At 37.6% G+C, this 25,741-nt stretch overlaps 1 protein-coding gene across 2 annotated transcripts in view; it reads left to right on the top strand.

Annotated features, from left to right (window-relative positions):
- Positions 1-25,741, top strand: part of NOX4 (NADPH oxidase 4) — a gene marked incomplete at both ends in the record, with an annotated part of 203,829 nt that overhangs the window by 32,204 nt on the left and 145,884 nt on the right. For both annotated transcript variants that reach the window (XM_084230445.1, XM_084230444.1), the window contains 4 exons: positions 1,517-1,614; positions 15,162-15,189; positions 18,441-18,513; positions 21,075-21,155. In XM_084230445.1, coding sequence (XP_084086571.1) covers positions 1,517-1,614; positions 15,162-15,189; positions 18,441-18,513; positions 21,075-21,155 — 280 coding nt within the window. The remainder of the gene's footprint in view (positions 1-1,516; positions 1,615-15,161; positions 15,190-18,440; positions 18,514-21,074; positions 21,156-25,741) is intronic.

The following is a 25,741-nucleotide window of genomic DNA, read 5'->3' as shown; positions in this document are numbered from 1 at the left end:
GTTCGATCCCTGGCCGCCGGGCGAGGGTCCCACGTGGCGCGCCCGCTGCTCCCCTCAGCAGTGTACTTCGTCAGTCTGCCTGTTCTGCTCTCCGCTCTGTCTCTGGTAAATTCTCTCATCCTCCCATGCTTCTGACTGTACCCAGTGCTTGTATTAATAATTAAATAAATCTTTAAAAAAAAAAAAAGAAAGCGAATGTATCCTTTAAGTATGTATCTCAAATAACTGTTACCCAGGACTTTGTTCAGGAGAATTCAGAAAGAATGGCATTTCCTTTAAGGAAGCATTTGCATTTTTGAGCCATCCAGTATTTAGCAAACATAAAACCTTTAATTTAAAATAATTTTTTTATAGATTTCTGTTATAATGAAGCTATAAAACAGGTAATTTTGCTTAAATACTGTTTTATCTGTGCAGAATAAAGTCTCACCTACACACCCTTTGTTTTACTTCTTTGGAACCTTCTCATGTTTCTTGAGGCTCATCCCAAACACCCCTCTGAATTGATTACTGGCACTGCCTTATAAATTCTTTAAATAAATTTTAGGTTATTTATCATTCTGTTTATTACAATTATTGATCTCTGTGAGTACTTTTGGCTTATCTATATCTTATATTCTAGGTTTGAGGGAACTGTAAAATATTCTGGTTTGCAAACTATATCCTCTTTGAATTACTACATTCCATATATTGGAGTAAACTAAAATGGTTTACTGAGCAGTCTTGACTCAGTTATCTTATTAAAATCTCTAATTTCTGTCAACATCATTTTGCAGAGAAGTTACTGAGGCAGTGATAGGCAAATCTAAAACAGGTTTTCTAACTAATTATCTCTTGTTCTTTTAATATATTGTAGTGTAGTGTTAATCCCATCCTCATTTCACCTACAAGAATAGAATGAGTGTGGGGGAGGGAATTAAAAGTTCTGTGTACAAGGCCATTTGCTCCTGCCTTCCGTACCCTACTCAAGCTAATTTTCTTCTTCCCTGGCCATGCCAATAGGAAATTGTCTACAACACTCTAGTAATTTTCTTATACTTTTCTTTTGTTTGAACTCAGAGTTCATGCAAGACTATTCCCTGTGCCACTGACATAGATTATTATATTGTAATTATTATTTTCCTGAGCTTTTATCCCAAAAAGTGGCTGTTAACAACTTTTAGTTTAAGTGCATGATGACTTCAATCTGTGGATTGTGGAAGATTTCAGCAGGTTAGAAGACTTTCAGAGGGCCTTAAATTCCCAAATTATGTGCACGTATCTGTGTGTGTGTTTGGTGTGTGTTGTGTGCTTCTAACCCTGACTTACAAGAGTTACTTTATAACAGCCTTTGACAATTCAGTTTCTTTACCTGCTGTCTGTAAACAGCAGGTAATTTAATATTTTGGAATTTAATATTTCATTGTTCATATAGCTGTCAAAGTTTGACCCTGGGTTTACCTAGGTAGAGGAACTAACGCCTCTCCATCAAGTGTTCCAGAAAGTCCCATTGATTTGAACTGGTGCAATTCTGTAGGTGTGCACGTGGCTGCCCATCTGGTGAACGCGCTGAACTTCTCTGTGAACTACCGTGAAGACTTAGTTGAACTGAATGCAGCAAGGTACCGAGATGAGGTGGGTGGTCTCTGTCTACTCATTTTCCTTTCACTTGTTGTCAGATGACTAATGAGGGTCTGTGATTTTCATAGAAAATTTATACCTTATTGCTCCTTTTGAGTGCTTTTAAAATGCACTTGTCAAGTTGAGTTTTATTCCTTTTCAATGGAAAATATAGGTAATTACTATTTCACAGTCTCCTGCTGAAAATGGAAGTTGGGAGAGCATCTACATTTTATATTCTGCATTGTTCAGATGGCTGCCACTCAGACCTGCCTTCTGCTTCCTAACAGCTTTTGTCTAACTCTTACCATTTGGTGGAGATTGTCAACAGAGCCTTCACATGATCAGAATCCTTTAATAGCTCATATACTGTGCTTGGCTGGGGATAAAAAACAGAAAAACAGGTTGTGTATTTGATGATTCTGGATAATGAGTTTATTTGACTTCAAAATACAATTGAGATTTAGTGGTTCTTATGTTATTATTATTTCTTAATCCTTTAAATAGTGACCTTGAGCTGAATTCTGTGGCAGACAGTATCTGACTTAAGAGTGCTTTTCTGTATGCATGCAAGGTGCTAGGTTAGATATGTACAAAAGGCACATGTACAAGACTGGCTAGATCTCTGTGCCTTGATTCTTCCATCTTTTATAAGGCTACCTATTTTTCATAAATTCCAAGAGTGCAAAATCAAATAGCTTTGTTCTGTTTGATTAGTATTCTGACAATTTCTGCTAAATCTTATAGAGACTTAATGAAAATACTCCCTGTCTTCCTCTACTCCATTTTTCTTCCACCTATTACCTATCTCTTCTGTTATCACAGGCTTGACCTTCTTCCCAAAACAAAACAAAAGGTAAAATTGATGACAAGCACAGGAACAAATCATAAAACCAAAATAACAAGGAATTTTTGAATTCCTTTACTATACTGGTATTTTTATTTTTTAATGGAAGAAACATAATATATTACACAGTGCTGTATAATATATTACATAATATATTGCATAATGGATTACATGGTTTTCAGGTATGTGTTATTAAAAGACAACATCTGTATGTATTGAAACAGTGCTGAAGCAGAGCTATAATGGGTTCTTCCTCTTGGTGGTTGGTCTCCTGTTTCTATAAAGTGCTATGTCCATGGAAAGGCCTTAAAAATATCCTTGATTTGCAGATTTTTATTTGTAATTTTTAAAGTCTATTTTATTATGAGCTTTTTTGCACTTAAAAATTAGCACATTCTCTTTGTTCTCTGAAGTGATATTTTTTAACTCTCTCCCCTCCATAGTGGCTGGTTAATTTTGTAGAGAAATTAGAAGCCACAACCATCAGAACCCTTTTCATGTGGTGTTCTGTGTCACACATGTTGTTTTCTATTGTTTTTTTTAATTTTTAATTTTTTTAAAGATGGAAAATATAGGTAATTACTATCTATTTATTTATTTATACAAGCACTGGTCACAGTCAGAAGTGCGGGAGGGTGAGAGGATTCACCAGAGCCAGAGTGAGGAGAAGAACAGGCAGACTGACAAAGTACACTGATGAGGGGAGCAGTGGGCGCGGCAGGGGAGGACTGCTGCGGCGGCCAGGATCAAACTGTTAGGGGGAAAGGATGTCCTGAGATAATCTCATACAGGCTTTGTGGACTCCACCCCCACTCCAGACTAAAGCCATCAGGACATTGGGAAAGACAAATCCCATCACCACCAAGGGGAGGGTGGCTGGGACCTGAGGGTGGAGTTGGGCAGCCAGGTTGGATATAAAAACCAAACACGTGGGCCTTGCTCCCTCTCTGGCTCGCGATTGCTCCCACCTGGCTTTCCTGAATACCATCCTCTGCTCATCCAGAGTTAATAAAGTATGCAGCATGGACTGAATATCTGCCCAGTTAGGGCGGTGGGAGACAAAGATAGGGGCAAACAAGTTCGCCATCCTCTGAGGAGCCTGCCGGTACGAGGGAACAGAGCTCCTCCAATTTAGGAGGTCCGCAGTACTGAACTGATGGTGCGACTAAAAAGTACCCAGCAGGTCTCCCATGTTCATTTAAGCCACCCATTGGCATCTGGCGAAGGGGAAACTGCCCTGCCTCAGGTTGATCCTTCCTGCCAAAATGGGTGCCGAGTCTAGTGTGAGGAGGAGACGCCATTTTAGTGTCCTCCCCAGAGGGCAGTGGAGGCTGTGCAGCCTCAGGGGTCTGCACGGGAGGGGCTTTGTCACGTGGAGGAGGATTTTGTCCTAGTGTATTTAAAGTATTTAAAATATGATGCTCCTCCTCTTCTAACTCTGCTCGCTGGCTGTCCTCATGGAAAGGGGAAGGTCTATCCTTTCTCTGCACCATTAGCCTAGCCTTCGCCTCCGCCATATCTAATTTATGAAGGGCGGCCTGCACCTGGTCCTGTATACCTTTAAAAGCTGACTCAAAAGTCCGATTTTGTTGTTGCACTTGATACAGCATGCTTTGATAAGCTGACTCAAAAACGTTACGATTTTCATTCCTTATACTCTTAATAGTTAAATCAAAAGCCTGATTTTGTTGTTGTATGGCCACGTTAAAAGCCTGAATTTGTTGTTGCATGGCTATGTTAAGAGCCTGAATGTGTTGTTGCACATTCTCAGTATGTGAAGTAGAACTTCTACCTCTCACAGAAACAAGAATGTAGCAAATTGTGCTTACACATATTACCAAAAATCCACCCAGAAGCACAGTCTGTAAAGGGATGGCTTGTAAACCACCCATGTATGTATACAATAGTAAAATCACATGCCATACACTAGGCTTCATCAAATTATTTATATTAATGAAACTGGTGGTGATATTTAATGGAAGAAGGCTACTCAAATTCAAGGCTGGAAGGAAACTGAAAGAACTCAGGCTAGGGATGAAACTGTATAGGCTCATGGTTGAGGCCATATTTGAGTCAAAACACACCCACAAGGGCTGTACACACAGGGAAAAAACAGACTTTTTAGGACTAGAGACAAATATTATACTGCTAGTCCTGCAGAACTAGTGCGCTTATGGTGACCAACACAAGGAATGTTACTTTGGGCTGGTCAACCGCGGGTGTAACTTGGAAACCACGCTAGGCGCCAAACTGTTGTAGAGCAACCCCGATACAAAACGGGGTGCCTGACTGTGGGTCCTCACCCGCGCGCTTAAAAGGACTTATCAATGCTCTACTGCAGGCACACGTGAAAGGTTAATAAAAGGTTTATTTACAGGGGAAGGGGAAATGAGGAAATGTACAGCTCTGGGAGAAAAGTGGGAGACAAAGTTTTAAATGAGTCCTACCTGATCCGCCGATCAGGAATCCCAAAATGGCGCTCTCAGAGTTGGCCGCCAGCCAGGAGTGGTGAAGCCAGGAGGCGAGCGATCGGGAGCCAGAGAGGGAGCAAGGCCCACGTGTTTGGTTTTTATATCCAACCTGGCTGCCCAACTCCACCCTCAGGTCCCAGCCACCCTCCCCTTGGTGGTGATGGGATTTGTCTTTCCCAATGTCCTGATGGCTTTAGTCTGGAGTGGGGGTGGAGTCCACAAAGCCTGTATGAGATTATCTCAGGACATCCTTTTCCCCTAACAAAACCAGTGCTGCAGAGGCTACGGGCAGTGCTTAACTGCTGTGCCACTAGGGGAGGCCCCTCTATTGTTTTTTATATGAACCTTTTAATAAGATCTAATAATAAAATATTTTAGAGCAAATTTTTTTTAAAAAGGTAGGACATGGGTCATTGTTTATGGGTTCTCACTTGTATGCTCAATTATGAGATCATTTAGGTTCAGGGAATAAGAACATTGGAGTTTATTTAGCAAACAAGTGATGGGGAAAAGGAAAGAGTTTCTAAGGCAAGTGGGTGGCTACCTAACCATAGTGTCAGAAGTCCGGAATAGGCTGCTGATGCAAGAAGGTGCTCTCCTGTCAATGAGGACCTGTAGATGGTTGCACACTGCCAAGAAATGGGACAGGATCCATTTTATGGTGGCGATGGAGGTGCTCACAGGTGGGGCTGCTGAGGTACCACCACAGTAGCCCATGGTAACAATCTGAAGGCTTAGCTGGATAGCTCCGGATGTTGGATCAGACAGCAATGGAGGCAGCAGCAATGAAAGGCAGTGCCAGTTGTTCAAAAATGGTGGACAGCCTCAGAAGTGACCTACACAGAGTACTGGTCACCTGTCAGAAGTGATGGACAATACTACCAGTAGTGCCATAACCACTGCTCACCAAGAGGTTATGCCAAACACTGGTGTGAAACACATAGTATTTAACAGTTCTTTGTGAGTTGTTGGCCCACACCAATAATATTATAGCTCTTTGAAACACCAGACCAAGGCCAGCGGTGCTGCTTGCTTGCAATTTCAGAGGCAGGGCCAGAGGCAGCTACTGTGGCTGGGTCTCTGTGGAGGTCTTTGGGGATGGGAAGCCAGATACTTGTCTTCTTCAGAGGTTGGCTGCTGATCCTTTTTCTTTCTTTGCAGGCCAGGGACAGAATGCTTTAGACTGGCTCCTTCCCTGCCTTATATCCTTTTTGAGGGCCCCCCACCCTACAAACCTGATTAGACCATTTTCAAACCTAAGTGACTCATTAAACAATTTTGGACCAATCACCTCATTTCCTATTTTCACTCTGAATAATTAAATAATGAACTGGGCTTGAATCTGATGGGTTCCTATAGCACACACCTCATTGCTCCATTTTACGATCCAGATGCCAAATATCAAGGGGAAGACTCAGTGCTTGCACAGACCTGGCCAGCCTGAGGTCAGGGCAGTGTTGTTGACTGGAACTTGCCTCAGTGGGGCTAGAGGAATACTGCACTTCTTCACAGGAGCCAGGTGTTATAATGCAACAAAAGGTGATAGGGGAACCTGCAGCAGCACTATATGATGGGTCCCAGCTGCTGCAGGGTGGGCTCCAGCAGAAGCCTACTGTGTTGGCCCTCCATGGGCCTCTACTGCTTGTGGCTCTAGGGAGCCACAGCACTGGAGCTGGCACATTTGGCACCATGCTCTTCCCCCATAACCCTGAACCAGGGACTGCAGTGCTTGGTCTGGCGTAATGGGGGCACTAGTGGTGGGCAGTAATTTATCTGTCACCCACATGCTCCTGTGGCAGGTAGTAGGAGCTAGAGTGTACGTATATGGGTGCCTCCGGGTGCTCAAACCCAGCTGGCTCCTGATTAGTTATCAATCCCCGCCCACTGAGGAGGGCCTCAATGAAGCATTCCTGAAGCTGAAACTAGAGCCCCATAGCAAACATTGTGGGGCAAGAATGGCTCTTTTCTGCCAATGCCTAAGTGGCAGGAGCCACTGGAGAAGTGATGATGTGTTGAGTTGCTGCCTGTGGGCCTTTCCTCCCTGAGTGCCAACTGGGTTTCAATGCGGAGCCTCTAAGGTTCCCAAGACAGAGCAGAAGATTCCTGTCTTGCTGTTCAGAGCACTGCCTCTGGGCAATACCTACAACATTTTGCAAGCTCCAGGACAGCTCTATGGTGGACCTCCGCAGAGGGCCAGGCTTGACAGCCAGCCCAGTGCTAGCCAAGTTTGAGCCACTGGAGCACCTCCCCAGCCCCGGGGCTCTGGCATCTGCCCCAGAAGCTGCTTGAAGGCAGTGCAAGTGGCAGTAGGTGGCAGGCATTTTACCACCTGCCACCAGTGGTCTCACTGAGGCTCAGACTGTTGGCAGAGGCTGACAGTGATGGTAGCTGGTAGTGTTTTCCTACCACACTCCCCCCAGGGCATGCAGACCCACTCAGGCTCCAGAGGCGAGTTTATCCTGTGCCAGAGCAAGCTCTGGCATATAAGGCAATAGTTACCCTTCAGCCCCTGGTTCAGGGCTGAAGGGAGGAGCATGGGGCCCCACAGGGGCAACTTCAAGCAATAGAGAGGCCCTTGAATTCCCATGCCAACATGGTGAGCTCCCAGCGGAGCCTTCCCTGCATTACTGCTGCAGCAACCCTCCCCCTACTGGGTGCAGAGTGCCTCTGGCTCCACTTAGGCTGACTCTGCCTGTGGATCTTCAGAGCTCAACAGCCTAGGAGCCTGCCCTGAGGTCAGAGCAGGCCAGGTCTGCACAGGCACCAAGTTTTAACTTTTGTATTTGGTGCCTGGATCATAGAATGGGCAAATCAGGTGTGAGATAAATGAACCAATCCTGTTCAATCAGCTCATTATTTAGTCTGCTTGGGTACATAGAAAAGCTGCTCTGTACCTTGCTGGCATGACAGTCACCCATACTTGTTGTTTCTTATCTTTTTTATATGGGCCACTCTCGCATGCAGGAGGTGCTATCTCATTGTGAAATCTTTTCCCTGACAATAAGTGAAGATGAACATGTTTTAATGTGCCTGTGGCCATTTGTTTGTCTTCTTTCGAAAAGTGACTTCGTATTCTGTGCCCATCTTTTGGTTGGTTTGCTTTCATTGTGTTGAGTTGTATGATTTATTTCTTGTTTTTTGAGTTTTATGCTTTCTTTGTAGGTCTTGGATATTAGCACCTTATTGCATTTATTTTGTGATAATATATCTCCTATTTTAGCCTGTCTTTTTGTTTTAATAATAGCCTCTTTCTCTGTGCAGAAGCTTTTCGGTTTGATGTAGTCCCATTTGTTTATTTTTGCTTTTGTTTCACTTGCTGTTGTAGTTGAGTCCCCAAAGACATCTAAGAAACCAATGTCAAGGAGTATTTTCTTTTATGTAATTTTTGGTTTTGATACAGGGCAGCAGGGGGCATTAAAACTGGTCAAGGACACTGTCAAAATAGTTTATTGGTCACTGTCTGAATTCTTCACCTGCACACAATTGCAAGATTACTCAGGTTCAGAGAATAACAATAATGGGATTTAACAAACCAGGGAAAAACAGAGTAACAGGCCAAAATTCATTACCTCACCCGAATCCATGCCCAGTGGTTTAAAGTCCTAAAAACAAATGCTCCCAAGATGGCATTGTCCTGCCTTTGTGGACCTGGAACATGCAGCAGCCAGACTATAGGCAGGGATCCAACTCATGAAGACAACAGAAGACACAATAGGAGATGCTCCCCGGAGCTGCTGAGATTTCTCAGCACAGAACCAGACAAGCAATATTCAAAACAGCAGCGGCAGCAGCTGAATGACCTGACAAATAGCCCACTCAGTAGCTCAGCGAGGCACCTGGCTCCGGGTTTTCGCCTTCCCTGCCAGACTGTAACGGCAGAAAAACCAGGATCAGATTCAGTTGCTTGGCTACTTGCAAAGCCTCTGAACTTTTCCTCTCTGAGGTTGGCTGCTGGAGACTTCTCCAAGTCCTTCAGAGACTCACAACAGCCTTCTTGAAGATCTGTGGCTGGAGCCGGGGGTGGGGGTGGGGGTGCAGAAATCACTAACCCTGGAATCACTGAAGATCCGAAAATGCTGAAATCCTGAACAATCAAGCACAAATGCTCAATCCTGAACACTGGAGGGTGCTTCTGTCGTCCCTTTTATTTCGTATCAGTCTCCATCCCAGATGCTATACTTAGTTCCCATTTTTCTTGGGGCGCACCACCTGTAACAGTTTTTGGCTTCAGCCACTTCAGCAGTTTCAGGTTTATAGCCAAGTATTTAATCCAAGCCTTTTGAGTTAACTTTTATGTATGTTCTGAAATAGTGGTCTAATTTCATGATTTTGCATATGGCCATCCAGTTTTTCAACACCTTCTGTTGAACAGATTTTCCTTTCTATTGTATATTGTATATAACTGATTCATTTGTTATAGATTAGCTGTTCATGTAAGTTTGAGTTAATTTCTGGGTTTTCAATTCTATTCCATTAGTTTGTGTGTTTATTTTCATAGCAACACTGTGCTGTTTTGTTTTGTATAACTTTTTGTATATTATGACATCTGAGAGTAGGAAACCTCCATTCTTTTTTGTCAGGATTGCTTTGGCTATTTGGGGGTCTTTTGTAGTTCCATACAAATTGTAGTATTGTTTTGTTCTATTTCTTAAAAAAATGCCATTAAAAATTTGATAGGTATCTTTAATTTTCCTTGCTGGTATTTGGCCTGTTCAGGCATTTATTGCTTCCTAATTCATTCTCAGAAGTTTGCATGCTTTAATAATTTGTCCATTTCTTCTAGATTATCCAATCTATGGGAATAAATTTTCATGATAGTCACCTGTAATCTTGTCTATTTCAAACATGTTTGTTATAGCTTATTTTTAATTTCAAAGTCTATTTATTATTTTCACCTTTTTATAAGTAAATATATCTAGAGTTATACCTATTTTGTGTATTTTTACAAAAAAAAACAATCCTTTGGCTGCATTTTTCTTTCAAACTGTCCTTTTGATTTGTATTTCACTTACTTCTGCTCTATTTTTATATTTTATTCCTTTAGCTGGCTTTAGTTATTTGTTTTACTTTTCTAGTTTCTTAAAGTGTAAAGTTGTTACTTATTTGAGTTCTGTCTTGTTTCTTGATTAAGCTTGTATTAGTATAGACTTCCTCTTTGTACTGCATTTGTTGCACCCCATATGTTGGTAGATTCATTTTAATTTATACGTATTCATTTTTTAATTTCTCCTTTGATTTTCTTGTTAACTCAATAATCATTCAGTAGCATGTTGTTTAGAATCTACATATTTGAGGTTTTACCCATTTTTTAACTGATTTCTCTTTGGTTTCATTGTGATGAAAGATTATTGATACTGTTTAAATTTTCATGAATAATAACAACCATTTTTGTGTGTATGACCCAACATGTGATCTTTTCTTGAGATTATTTCATGTGTACTTGAGAACAGAAGAATGTATACATTTTTTAAAGATTTATTTATTTATGCATACAAGAACTGGGGTGCAGGCCAGTGTGGGAGTTGAGAGGATACACCAGAGACAGAGCAGGGAACAGAATAGGCTGACTGACTGAAATACACTGCTGAGGGGAGTAGCGAGCAAGGCAGGAGAGGACTGCTGCACCATGTGGGTAGCTCCCTGTCTGGCTGGGGCTGGAACTCATGCTGCAGAGTCTGTGGACAGCGTCACAGTGCTGTGCTTAACCCCTTGCACCACCAAGGAGGACCAAGAATGTGTAATTTTAATTTTTTTTTATTTTTAGGGTGTAGTGTCCTAGAAGTATTTATTTAGGTCCATGTGATCTAATTCCTCATTTAAAACACTTTTTCTAAGACATGGTTGATTTCCTATCAGTTTTCTATCTATTGATGTATGGGTTTGAAGTCTTCTACCACTATTTTGTCTCTGGCACTGACCCAACTTGTTTGATTGATAAGTCAAAGCATATGCATTGAGTGAGTGTGATTATTGCGATGTGAGTGCTTGCTACAGCTATTTTTTCTTTAGGTTTCTTATTTTCTTGTCATTTTTTTGCTCTTTTTCATTTAGATATGTGATCTCCTTTGTGCTTTTCTTATAGGGGAGGTTTACTGTTAGCAAACTCTTTCTGATTGTTTGTCTGGCAAGACCTTTTTTTCCCCTTTATATCTGAAAGAGTGTTGCAGGATATAGTATTCTTGGCTGTCAGTTTTTATCTTTTATATTTTTGAATATGTCATTCCATTTTCTACTTGACTGTAGTGTCTGCTGAGAAGTGTGATGAAAACCTGATGGAGTACCTTTATAAATTAACAGAATTTTTCCTTTAGCTTCTTTCCATATTCTTTTTTTTTTTTTTTTTAAGAAGTTGGGGATAGTCCAGAGTCACTGGGGTTGAGAAATTCACCAGTTAGAGCAGGGAACAGTACAGTCCGATGTACTGAAATACACTGCTGAGGGGAGCAGCCGGCTTCCTGGCCGGCTGAGGGTGGAACTCGTGCTGCTCAGGCCACGGACAGCTTCTTAGAGCTGTGCTCTAACCCCTGCACCACCAGGGAGGCCCCCTTTTCCATATTCTTTCTTTGTTTTGAACTCTTGGTAGTTTCTCTACTGTGTGTCTAGTGTAGGTCTCATTACATTTATGTAACCCTTTGTTCTTTTAGCTTCATGGGCTTACCTATTTTGTTCCTTCTCCAGATTTGGAAAGTTTCTACTTTTATTTCTTTGGATGAATTCTCACCCCTTTACCCTGTTTCCCGCATAACCATTGCTTCATTTATTATTTTTGTTTGTTTGTTTGTTTGTTTGCTTGTTTTCAACTCATTCCATTTGGGACTTTTGTGCATTGTGATATTCTTTGTCACTCAGTTGATTCTCTATTTGCTCTATTCTATTTCCATAGCTTTCTCTAGAATTTTTTTGTATCTTCTGTTGAGCTCTTTATATCTCCGTTATTTTGAATATTGCTTTCTCTTTGATTAGCATTGTTGTGGTCTTGCATCACTTTGGCTTGCTTTTTTGGGTTTTCTTCCATTTCTTCAAGTTTCTCATAATGACTTTGAATTTTCTCTCCTTGAGATGTTATATTTCCTTGTGGTCTTAAGGTGACATGTGTTATATATTTTTTATATACACCTTTTGCTGATTTTAGTGTTTCTGTTATCTTAAAATGCCTATGACTTTAACTTAGAGCTTCATTGTTTTAATTTTTCTTGCAGGTGGCACCTTGGTTTTATTTCACTTGATTTTAATTTTTTTTTGTCTTTGTTGGCTTCCATAGGTCCTGAGACTTGTTTTGCAGTTGTTTTGTCAGTGGTATGGTTAAGGGACCTGGGGGTATCTAGCGACTGCTGTGAATGCACCTGAGGGAAGGGCTAGCTTATATTGTGGCACTTCCACTATCTTTCTTTTTTGGGGGTCCACATCTGAGACTCTGTAGTCTGTAAGCTGTCAGTGTGCTTCATGAGTTCAGCAGCAATCCTAAGCGGTAAGTAAGGGGTATGCAGTCCTGTTCAGAGTCTCTGATCTTCTTACATGAGCTCTTGTTTGTGTTGAACATCCCAACTCCTCTGCATGTGTTTTCCCTTGGTCAAGGGTGTGTGCCTATACACCCATTTGTTCTCCCTTTATTGGGCCCCTGGCTGAGCCAGCAGTGTTGTTGCCTGGACTACAGTCTCCAGGTTTCTCTGCTTCCACCTCTTTTTTGATGAATAGTGACACCCACTTCTATCATCTCTTTTCTTTGTTTTCTGTGTTTGTCTCCAGAGCAAGAGGAATTTTGGTTTCACCTGAAGCTTTGGGACTCTTATATGTAGAGTCTCTCTAGTTTATAGTTAGATAAATCTCTTGGGAGCAAAGCAAGAACCTCTTCTGTTACCTTCTTAGTCCACCCTTTCCTTTTTAACCTTTTTTTTAAATTTTATTTTTATATTCCCCATACAATTGCTATCCCCTTATTTTGACCCCAATACCTCCTTTCCCTGCCCCCCAACCCCATAGAATATCTCTGGTTCATAGTTGTTTGTTGATTTTGATTTTTACTTCTTATACTTATTCTTTTTCCTGGTCTCTTATTTACTTTTGTAGATTCCTGCTATGAGTGAGACCATCCGGTATTTTTCTTTTTCTTTCTGGCTTATTTCGCTGAGCATGGCCCCACTGACTGGGAGAACATTTTTGCACACAACACTAATGATAAAGGACTGTTCCTTTTTAACTTTTTAATCTTTTCTTTTCTTTTTTTTTGAAAATAATACATATAGACATAATTTTCTTCATATGGCTGTATCATAATTCATTCTTAGCCTTCTTCTTGTTCACAGATTATGTTGATTCCATAATTTTGTTATGATCCATATTCCAATAAATTTATTTTTGTATACTTTTAATAAGAAGACAGAGAATGGATTTTTGGTTTCAAAGGTAATTACAAATTGCATTTGTAATTTTGAAGAATATTAGCCTTCCAAAAAGGCAGTGTATATTTTGAATTTTGAAGCCAAATTGCCTTCCAAAATGGTTTCGCCTGTTTGCACACTCCTATCAAGTTTATCAGAATGTCTATTTTTACACCTCATTCATTAAAAACTTTTTTCCAAATTCTGATGATTGAAAAATGGTAACTTGTTTTAAATTGTATTTCCCCTTTTTCTCTTTTCTGTCTTTTCTTCTTCAATCTTTCAATATTTCTGAATACCTACTAGGTATCTGGCAATGTGGTAGATGACTGAACACACATAAACACTTATATTTGCATACATGAACAGATATATTCTGTAAATTGTCCTTAGAAAGATGGGTTTATGCTTTGTGCTTATTGTTGTTGCTTTGTGCTTTTACTCTGCTTGTTCCAGAACTCCAGTGATCCACCAGCTCCAGCTAGTAGCTATGGTACATTCTTGGTGACCTAGCTAAATCTTCCTCATGCTATCTGTGAAATGATCTGCCAGTCTCACATTCAGTCTTCATTCCTTGGCAATATTAATTGTTCCATCTTCTGACTCCCCATAGTTATTTATTCATATTTCTGCTATTACTACTTTGTCCAGCTTGTATTGTATTTTTCCTAGATTTTTATATATTAAGTTTTTCTAGATAATACTTCAAACATGTTTTTATATACAGAGGTATAAATCATTTGACTAAAGCCATATGAGAATTTATTCCTAGGAAGCTGGTCCTTAATCAAAGCCCCTGAAAATTATATCATCTCTTTTTTTTTTTTAATAGAGGCATGTTTTATTTATTTGTTTGTTTGTTTGTTTTTGTTTATACATGCACTGGGTACAGTCAGAAGCGTGGGAGGGTGAGAGAATTCACCAGAGCCAGAGCAGGGAGCAGAGCAGGCAGAAGGACCGAAGTACACTGCTGAGGGGAGCAGCGGGCGGCAGGAGAGGTCTGTGCACCATGTGGGACCCTCCTCCGGTGGCCGGGGAGCAGCCGGGGATAGAACCTGCGCCGCAGAGGCCGCGGGCAGCTTCGTAACCCAGCGCTCAACCACTGCGCCACCGGGGAGGCCCTATATCATCTAAGTCTTTATTTTTATTTATTCTACTGTAATCTCAGTTTCAGTGGAAGCAAAAGAAAGACATTGAAAAGTTGTGTGATAGCACCAGTAGGATAAAAACTAATTCATCCATATATTGAAAATTGTTCTAAATTTTCCAGGAGATAGGGAGTTGTGTATACTCCTTTATATCTTTATGTGACAAGATATGTCTGAAGGAAATATTACAATTGCAATATTAATATTTTATATTTCTGGGTAATAGGAACATATCCCCCCTATGTGAGTATTATCACTGCTTTCAATGTATTTAAAAGATTGTAAATTCTTACCTCTTTGCAGTCTACAACCTCTTTGAAGTGCAAAACCACCTCTACATTTTTTATCATTTTTGATTCTCTATTAAGAACTATAAGTTAGCAATTGTGATAGAGTATATGATTGCTTCCATATTATAGCCAAAGAATCCCAAAATGGTCAAAGGGTAGATTTCAGGCCACTGCCACTAGCTTGTAATTAACCATTAAGATTAAGGTCTTCTGACATCATCCCATGCTCTTCTCTGACCTGAATTTTGTACCTATTATAATCTCTAGTATTGTGAAAGCTTAAAATAAATTAATTGAATCTCTTATTTCCATTGGAAGAACTGTATTACATGAATAATGCTTTACTCTATACCTTGCAGAATCTGTGGAGTTTTCTGTTACCAGTGATTTAATTTTTGGTCAAAATTTTTTGTTTTCCTTTTTATCAGGATCCTAGAAATCTTCTCTTCACAACTGGTAAGTTGTTATTCATTACCTTTCTGAAGATTTGAATATAGCCATCATCAATTTGCACAGTGATTAAGCATATATTAAAATGTAATATATGGAAAATTTGTCTCTCAGTACAAATATTAGCAATTCAAGCATATAGTTGCAGTGAAAGCAGAGGGAAGGCAAACAGCTGGGCTTCAAACTAATGAAGAATAACAGTAAGCAAGCACAGTCACCTTTCATATGTATCAATGTTGTATTTATAATTCAGTAATTTAGCAGAATATTTTATTTTAAAACCTTTGAAAATGAAAAGAAAATAGTTTATTTTTCTTGAAATATCCATGATACCTTAGTCTAGAGTATTAATTTGTTAAGGAATAATGAATATCTCAAAAATTTGCTCTTATATTAATGCAGTTTCTTACTAAAATTCACCTTTCTTACCTTACATTTATAATGACATAAGGAGATCAATGTATTTTAGGGATTTTTAGAATATGTTTCAGGGAAAGTGATGATTGAGTAGTTGAGATAGTTTATCTAAAAGCTTGAAAGGAACATCTTAATAAGAATCAAAATTACATATGGGACTGAGGCATGGTCTTTTCAACTGCATTGTTTTTCTTTTAAATCAATTTTATAATGGGAAATTGAGAATAATTTAGGTATTTTCATTCTTTATATATCAATTATATTTTTAGATTTTTAACATATATTTTTGTTTTTGCCTATAGATATATATTTGTCACATATCTTGTATACATACTCACAAATTTTTCACATTTTTCTTCTTAAGAACTCAATTTAGTTTTGTTTATAACTTTGCTTATTGTGATTTTCTTTTAAGTCTTAAGAATTCAATGAGAAATAGAAGTAGAAAAAGCAGAAAAACAAAACCATATGTATAATTCAGTGGATTTTTTTTTCTTCATATGAATTAATTTAAGAGAAGAAAACAAGAATTATGTTTTAATAATATTTTATACAACACAAAGTATAGTTGGGGCCTTGGAGCATTTGAAGTATTTATAAAAGTTTAGTTTGCAAAGATGTAAAATGATTTCTTTATATGAAAAGTTATTGCATATAAATAGTATAATGCTTCCATATAAACAGGTGATCTCTCCACCTAGCATAACACTACACCATCCTACAATTTTTCATGTGAGTGGTATTGGGCAGTGTTGAGCCAATACTTAAAATATATTTCCTTGTTTCATCCTGGAGAGTCTCTGTGGTAGGGCCTTGAAATATTTTATTAGCCTTCTTATATACCTGGGAAACTACTGTTTTAACCTTACTGAGTAGCTTATCATACCCTGGAACATAACTTTGCACCATTACCTACATTCAGTGCAAATCCTCCCTAATCCTATTAGGTAGAACCTATGTATATTCTCTTCCTAAATATACATAGTAAAAATATTATTTTGTACATAACTTATTCACTTACATATGTTGTCTTTTCTACTTGGAGTTGAGCTTTTCCAGGGTGTTTCAGGACTGTCCTTGGGACATGCAGAACTTCAGACAATTTTTTTTTTTTAAATTTCTGTCAGTGCAAACCATAAATCAGCATGTCATCATAGTTTTTTTAATCCAGTCTCATATAATTTCATGAATGAAATACTGTGCTATGCAACAGGATCCATCCATATCCCAGGTCATCAACCTGGAATGTGAATTCCCCTAAGTATGAGTGTAGAGCTCCTAGGGCCTCCCTAGGCGGCCCACTGATGATCCCACTGAAGAGCAGCCGGTAAAGGAATGAAGCATAATCTTAGTGTGGCAAGGGATGGTAGATACTTTATACAGATAGATATAGTCCCTTTTTTGATTACTAACACATATCTAAAACTATCTCATAGCTACTACTGAACATTTCAGGCACTTGGAAAAAAATTAAACTCTTGATGAAGAAATACATGCATATTTTTAGATTTCCTAGTGACAAAAATATGTTTTATTATTTGATTTTTCCTGGATTTTAGTTTGTTTAATGTTGCATAGTTTCTCTCTATCTTCAAAATATTCTAACTGTAACCTAAGACTGACAAAAATTCAGATTTTTTTCACAGAAAGTAAAGCCTCTGACAGTACTAGTGTCATAAAATACAGTTATTATACTCACTAAATAAGAAATGTTAGAAATATCCCAAGTAAATATTTATATAATTAAATATGTTTAGAAGATTGGAGTACAAACCAGCGTGAAAAAATGTACATATTCACCATTCTGAATGGAATATTTGAAAACACAAAAGTGGGCTCTTCAGTTAAAGCTAGAAAATACTGCTTCATTGGGTGATTGTAGAGTTGTAGGGATTTGTCCATCTCTTCTATATTGTTGAACTTGTTTCCATATAAATGTTCATAGTAGTTTCTGATTATTCTTTTGATTTCTGCTGTGTCCGTTGTGATTTCTCCTCTTTCATTTGTGATCCTGTTTATTTGTGCTTTCTCCCATTTTTCCTTTATAAGCCTGGTTAGATCCATCAATTCCACTTCTAGGTATTTACCCAAATGACACAGAAACAGTAATCCCAAAGGGCACCTGCATCCCTATGTTTAGAGCAGCACTATTTACAATAGCTAAGCTATGGAAACAACCCAAATGCCCAAAAATAGATGACTGGATCAAGAAAATGTGGTACATATACTCAATGGAATATTACTCAGCAATCAAAAAAGATAAACACATGCAGTTTGCAGCAACATGGATGGAGCTAGAAGGGATCATGCTCAGCAAAATAAGTCAGAAAGAGAAAGAAAAATACCGGATGGTTTCACTCATAGCAGGAATTTAGAAAACCTAAATAAGAGACCAGGAAAAAGACTAATCAATACAAAGTAAAAATCAAAATCAACAAGCAACTAAAAACCAGAGACACACTACGGGGGAGGGGGGAAGGAGGGGCGGGGAAAGTAAGGACTAGAGTCAAAATAAGGGGGGATGTGCAATTGTATGGGGAATGTAATCAAGATGAAAATGTACACATTGTGCAAAGATGAAAAAAGATGTAAGAATTATATAAAATAAAATATTTAAATAAAAAAGGAAAATACTGCTTGATCTTATGGTCTTTGAAATTGTGCTAATTCAAAAAAAAAATCAGTAAAGCAAATTTTTTTGAGTGAAAACATATAAGGAAGTGCAATTTGAATGCATTTCCAGTAAAACAACATATTACTTTGGGGTTTAAGGCAATTTTTTTGTACTTTTTATTTTTAGTGTGACTTAAATTAAAACATACTTCTTTACATTTCTATAGTTCCTGGCCTGACAGGAGTCTGCATGGTATTGGTTCTATTCCTGATGATCACAGCTTCTACATATGCCATACGGTAAGTATCAGAGGCATTATTTTGATGTTTACTCATCAAATTATTAGATTTATTTGAAATTATCCTCATTTTCATTTGTAGAAAAGGTCAAAATGTTTAACCAATACATTGTTCTGGTTAATGGGTTATTCTGGGCAAGTGAGAAGTAGAAACATTTCTATGTATCATTTCCTGTTTTTGTGAAAACACTTTGTATTAGTCATAATGTGGGTTGGTAAGGAATCATGTATGGAGAATTGTTGATGAGAAAGCTGAGCTTGTCAGGGTCATTTTTCTGAGAATACTGAATGTAGACATGGGATGACTTCAAAGTAAATGCATAGGGACCTTGGGGATTCCTTGAAGAATTGCTTTATGAACTCATTTCCTGATATGGGTTTGTTTTGTTGTGATTTAGTGTAGTTTTATAAACAAAGCTTTGGAAACTCATTCAGTTGATGTCTGCTAGAATATTCAGAAATATATGCTTCACATGTATTTTTCCATTTGTGACATCACACAAATACACATTTTCATGAGCATTTCCACGTTCTTTCTGGTGAATATTCTTTTTTCTCACAATAATTTACAGTTTCATATGTTTCTGGTCAAGAAAAATATCTTATGCTTTCGGTTAAGAAATAAAAAAAAGAAGCAGCAAAATATATTCTAATCTTCAAAAATCTTAAGTAATTCTACTTGCAGGGAGATGAAACACCTCTGGAAAAACACGAACACACACCCCAAAACCTCATCACTAGAGAGTAGTACTATAAACTTTCTGATGTTTATGTCTATAAACTAATCCTTCTTCTTATATTGTTCATTCATCCCCATCTCCTAGCTCCACCATAATGTATTTGCTCTTTAATCACTCTCCTTCTTCATATAGCTATGTGTTATTTTTGCCAAAATAGAATCATATTATGCATACTACTTTAAAATCTGCTTTTCCCTTAAATCAGTGTAATAAAGCTTTTTTCCACATTAATAGCTATTTCTCTACACATCTGAAGACTGACTGCAGAGCATTTTATCATATCATGCTTTGCATTACTTTCCTAGTTAGATGGTTAGGTTGATAACATTTCTTTCAATGTTTCAATTTGGAAACTACCAACCAACCCCCATCCATATGTCTTTCTATACTTTACTCAATTATGTCCTAAGAAATATACATGGATGTAGAATGGCTTGGTCAAATAGTAAGCATATATGCAAAATATTTTACAAAATTAAAAATAACTTTTCATATTAGAAAATCTCTACTGTTAATGCATGCAGGTACCAATTTTGTGGACAGAATTTTTATTTTATTTAAGTAACGCATTGGTTTAAAAAACTTGCCTTTTTCAGTTTTAGGAGTTTTTGAGAGATTAGTATGGTGTGCGGCATATTGATTTCTAGATGAAAGAGTTATGAATGTTCTATAGCTACAAAAAGTACCCTTATGAGACATGGTTTTGTAAAATGGAATGGAAAGATCAGTGTCTATTCTCAACTGAACCATATATTCTGCTCATAAGCAATTCTGTGTAGGTTTCTTAATCATCAGGTTTTTTCTCATTTTTTTAATGGTGATTATAAACCTCTACTTTTTTGTTAAGTTTTATTGTGAGAGTCAGAGAATTCTTAAATTATTCATTTATATAACCTATCTTTTTTACTTGCTAATGAGAAAAGAAAGTATTAGAGAAACTAAGTGCTTGATTTCTGAATGTAAAATATAGTCTAGTAATTCACCAGTGATATAATATGGTCAATCTATCAAAATAAGTAATATATACTAATAAAAGATAATAGTCATACAAACACTTCATTTCAGTAGGTTTTCAAATGACAGTCACTAAGTCTGAACTCTAGTTCTGGATTAAAATAATAAATCTAGGAATTCATTTTATATATAGAATTAAAAATGTGAAAGTCAATCTTGAAACCATACTTAACTGTGAAACAGATTATTTTGAAAAAGTGAGCATAATAATTATAATCCAATCATTATGCATGATGGAGTTTTAATATGGAAATAACATAACAAGGTGTCATTTTTAAGTTGTATTACACTGTCCGGGGAAAATAATATAAAGAATATAAAGCTTTAATAAGTATTTAATTTCTCTCCATTTTAGTTTCCTTCACACTACTATAAAAATATGTATGGGGGTAGGGACATTGTTTTAGGAATCATTTGAAAATTGAAAACATTGCTTAAATGGACAACAAATGTAAATATTAGGCTTAAATTTTAAAATTTAATAATTATTAGTTATTAAATATTGAATATTAAAAATATTAAATAATTATTAAATATTAATAATTTCAAAATAAACACCTTATTTTAATTCTATATATCTTTATTTGAAATACAAATCTTTATTTGAAACACTTCATCAAATTGATGAAGTGTTATAATTTTTGTGCTTCCCTCCGCATGGCTTGTTAATTTCATATTAATAGGTAAATTGGAGATGAAATCATATTTTAACTCCCTTAAATTGTGACATGTTTTTGAAATGATGCACAATCTTTTTCGTGAGAAGAAATATTAAGTGGCTTTGAAATGAAGTTATTTGTTTTTTCAGAGTTTCTAACTATGATATCTTCTGGTATACTCATCATCTCTTCTTTGTCTTCTATATGCTGCTGATGTTACATGTTTCAGGGTAAGTTCTTTTTTTTTTTAATTGTGCATTCCTGAAACCAAGTAATGAAAGACAAATCTGTGGGAATTTTCATTGTGTAACTAATTTTCATTTGGTTACATAGAATTAGGGTAGGCTCAGGAGTGGGAGAAATATTTCAGTGTTCAACATAGCATATTTTAATAATAAAAGTATGTTAAATGAAAAGTCAGAGTTGATTCTCTCCTAGAATTATGGTTTTTAAAGCCCCTGCAGATATGTCATGGTAGCCTCAATAAATATATATATATATATATATATATGTATATATATATATACACACACACACAGAAGAATTTCAAGTAGATATTAGTGTTTGTATACTCAATAATGCCTTATGTCTTACTACTGCAAAATTTGTAATATCAAGTTACCAGTTAGTTTGAAAAGGACCAGAGACCATAATATTTGCAGAGAATACCAAAGGTTTACAGTGACCAAAGGCAAAGAGATCTGTCAAAAACACAAGAGACTCAAAAAGGTGAAAGAGGAAATATCCCAAAGTTACGAAGACTATAGCCGAAAATATTCTGAAAACTGTGTGAAGCCAAGCAGTATAATCAGTAATATGGAAATTTAAGAAGGAAACTATTATTTTTGTATTCATGTATCTTTGTGATTGTTAGCAATGGATGGTATTGGCTGTCACTCACTCATATGCTCAACGAGGTGTTCACTGACATCAGGTTCTCTTGATGTCACAAAAAGACATGAGGCAGGAAATATGGACAGTCAGCAGAATGATGCTCTTTAATGGAAATCACTCTGGTTGTTCAGGAACCATTTTCTGTGTCCTCTCCCATTTGTACCCTGTAGTAACTTGGATTTGAAATAAGGAGCCCATCTGGTCTGAGACCATCCCCACCTTTGCCTTGGGGAAGTCTCATGTTTCATAGGAGGCAGTATCTTGGTCGGGTCCAGGTTCTTCAAGGGAGGCTCTTAGTTGTGAGAACGCTCTGTCCACAGGAAGTTGAAGTCTGTGAGTGCTGACATAATTTTATAGTTCACTCACTGTTGTTGTCGTCCAGATGCATTCCATCAGCAGTAAACAGTGTTGCCTGGTAACACAGCTGGCAACCTACAGTGTTTTATATCCCTTTTATCTTAACCTACAGTGTTTCCAGGGAAACAGTGTTTGGAGAACCTCAGACCTGCTGTTAATCCTTTCTTTAGAATGTTTCTTTAGAATGTTTCATAATTTACATTTTCAGTATAGTAAATCAAATCAATAAATTGCATATTTATTTCAGGATGCAGTCTCTAAATGTTTTTAGTCTGCCTGATTTTGGAGGTCACTGGTTTAGACAGCAGTGTTAAATGGGTCTCTCTCCCACATGTCCTGGTATACTTTGCCATGTAGCATGCTTCAAGAGCTACAGTAGTAGAGTGTTAGAAACATGGCCACACATGACAATCCCAACATCCATCTGGATGTTCCAGCCACACAAGGAAGACAGTTTTGGTGTGAAGAAGTTCCCGGTTCTTCTGTTTATTTCCCATCATGGCGATGACACATTCTGTGACACATTATGACATCACAAAAGCCTTTGGTAGCAAAATAATCTGCTTTAGATTTTCTACTTTATTTTTTTTTAAATAATAAATTTTATTTTTATATTCCCCCATACAATTGCAAATGCCCCATTCTGACCCCAATCCTTCCCCTCCCGCCCCCCACCCCCCAAAAAGTGTCTCTGGTTCATAGTTTTTTGTTGATTTTGATTTTCACTTTCTTATATTCATTTTCCTGGTCCCTTATTTAAGTTTTCTAGATTCCTGCTATGAGTGAGACCATCCGGTATTTTTCTTTTTCTTTTTGGCTTATTTCGCTGAGCATGATCCCTTCCAGTGCCATCCATGTTGCTGCAAATTGCATGTGTTTATCTTTTTTGAATGCTGAGTAGTATTCCATGTTATATATGTACCACATCTTCTTGATCCAGTCATCTATTTTTGGGCATTTGGGTTGTTTCCAAAGCTTAGCTATTGTAAACAGTGCTGCTATAAACATAGGGGTGCAGGTGCTCTTTGGAATTGATGTTTCTATGTCCTTTGGGTAAATACCTAGGAGTGGAATTGCTGGATCATATGGAAGCTCTATGTTTAGTAGGTCCAGAAATCTCCACACAGCTCTCCATAGTGGTTGGACCAGTTTGCACTCCCACCAACAGTGCAGAAGAGTTCCTTTTTCTCCACACCCTCACATCAAAAGTGCATAGTATTGGAACAAGAACAGACATACAGACCAATGGAATCGAATAGAAAATCCAGAAATAAACCCACAGATTTATGGTCAACTAATCTTTGACAAAGGAGCAAAGACTATGCATTGGAGCAAAGAAAGTTTGTTCAATAAATGGTGCTGGGAAAACTGGGTCGCTACATGCAAAAGAATGAAGCTTGACCACTACCTCACACCATACACAAAAATCAACTCAAAATGGATTAAAGAACTAGACATAAGACCTGAAACCATAAAATACATAGAAGGAAATATAGGCAAAACACTACGGGATTTGCACATCAAAGACATCTTTACAGACACATCACCCAAAGCAGTGATAGTGAAGACAAAGATAAACAGCTGGGACTACATCAAATTAAAGATTTTCTACTTTAAATGTCTTGTTTGTCTGCTCAAGGTTGTTGTGGTAAAATGGACTTTGAGGGAGCAGAGGCTACTGATGATAAGAACAGTAGTTAAAACAGTTACACAGACTATGCTCTATGCCAGATATAGAAGCAAAATGCTTTAGATACTTTTATGACATTGAAGGATCACAGTTTTATTTAGGGTAAATAATATTGGTGAAACTCACTTACAGGAGGGAAAATTGGTTTAGAGAAAGCAGGTAACATGATTGAGTTTACTTAACTGATGGATCCTGAGTTCATAGTAAAAAATTTGGACTTGAAAACTCATGTTTTACTCCCAGGCTCTATATTATGGGAAATCTCTGTACTTCTGGGAATTTGAACATAGATTGTTTTCTATTTCTTTATTGGGATTGTGATCTCTATCATCTATTGTATATCATCTGAGAGAAAAATGCAGTCATTTGCGAGTATAATTAATGTATCCATTTACTTTATGATACACTAAAGTTAAACTGAAATAAATCTATCTCTTTGTAATTCAAAAAATAATAATTATTTTTAAAATTTCAGAAGTTTAAGCAATACTAAAATTTAAGAGGATTATATTGAAATTTCTATATTCAGCATTCAAGGGTTAGTTTTTAAGCTTGTCTTATCTGACCCTTAGTTTGATTTCTTTATATTCCACATATGAGTAGCACCAAACTTTATTATTTTTTTTGTCTTTCTCATTTTGAATTATTTCACTTAGCTTTATCCCTTCCAGCTCCAACCATGTTTATTATTTTATTATTTTTAAAGATATTTATTATTTATTTATTTATTTATTTATTTATTTATTTATTTATTTATGTTGAATACCTGGGGTGTAGGCTAGAGGTCTGGAGACAGAGTCACGAGTAGAATAGGTGGATTTACTGAAATAAATCTGCTGCTGAGGGGACAGTAGCAAGGCAGGAGAGGTCTGCTGCTTCATGTGGGTTAGCTCCCTGGCCACAGATTGAACTCAGACCACAGTGGCTGTAAAGGTGATAGCTTGAAAGCGCTGAGACTTTAACCCATGTGCCATGAGGGAGGCACCAGCTCCAACCATGTTGATGTAAATAGCATGAGATTATATTTTATTGATTTCTGAGTATATTCCAGTGTGTATATGTACCACATCTTCTTAATCTATTCATCTTTTGTAGAGCACTTATACTATTTCCATAATGTGGATAATGTTATTACAATATGTTAAAACATAACACTCCACTAAACCCACTAAACAGGAGTACAAGTTTCCTTTCAAATTACTATTTCTGAAATTTCCTAGTTGATGCCTAGGAATGGAATTTCTGGGTCATATGGCAGATCCATTTTTATTATTTTTATTATTTTTTTAAAAGGTTTATTTATTTATTTTATACAAGAACCGGGATACAGACCAATTGCGCTGGAGGGTGAGAGGATTCACCAGAGCCAGAGCGGGACACAGAACAGGCAGGCTGACAAAATACATTGCTGAGGGGAGCAGTGGGCAAGACAGAAGATGTCTTTCCAACATGTGGGACCCTTGCCGGCCGGGATCGAACTGGCACTGCAGAGGCTGCGGACAGCTTCACAGCGCAGTGCTCAACTGCCTGTGCCACCAGGGGAGGCCCAGATCTATTTTCAGTCTTTTGATTCAACCTACATATTGCTTTACATAAAGGCTGGGCCTGTCTGCATTCCTGACAGCAGAATAAGAGGGTTCCCTTTTCTCCACATCTTCACCAGCATTTGTTATTTTTTGTCTTTTTGATGAACCATTCTCACAGGTGTGAGGTGGTATCTCATGGTAGTCTTGATTTACATTTCCCTGATAAGTAACAATGACAGTTGTTTCATGTATATGCCATCTGTATGTCTTCTTTGAAAGAGTGTCTTATTTCTTCTGCCCATTTTGATTGGGTTATTTGTTTTCTTTTTGTTGAGTTATATGAGCTCTT

This window comes from Talpa europaea (assembly GCF_964194135.1).
Source record: "Talpa europaea genome assembly, chromosome: 1".
Classification (NCBI taxonomy): domain Eukaryota; kingdom Metazoa; phylum Chordata; class Mammalia; order Eulipotyphla; family Talpidae; genus Talpa; species Talpa europaea.
The sequence above is the reverse complement of the archived record's forward strand: the minus strand, read 5'-3'. Positions and strand labels throughout refer to the sequence as shown.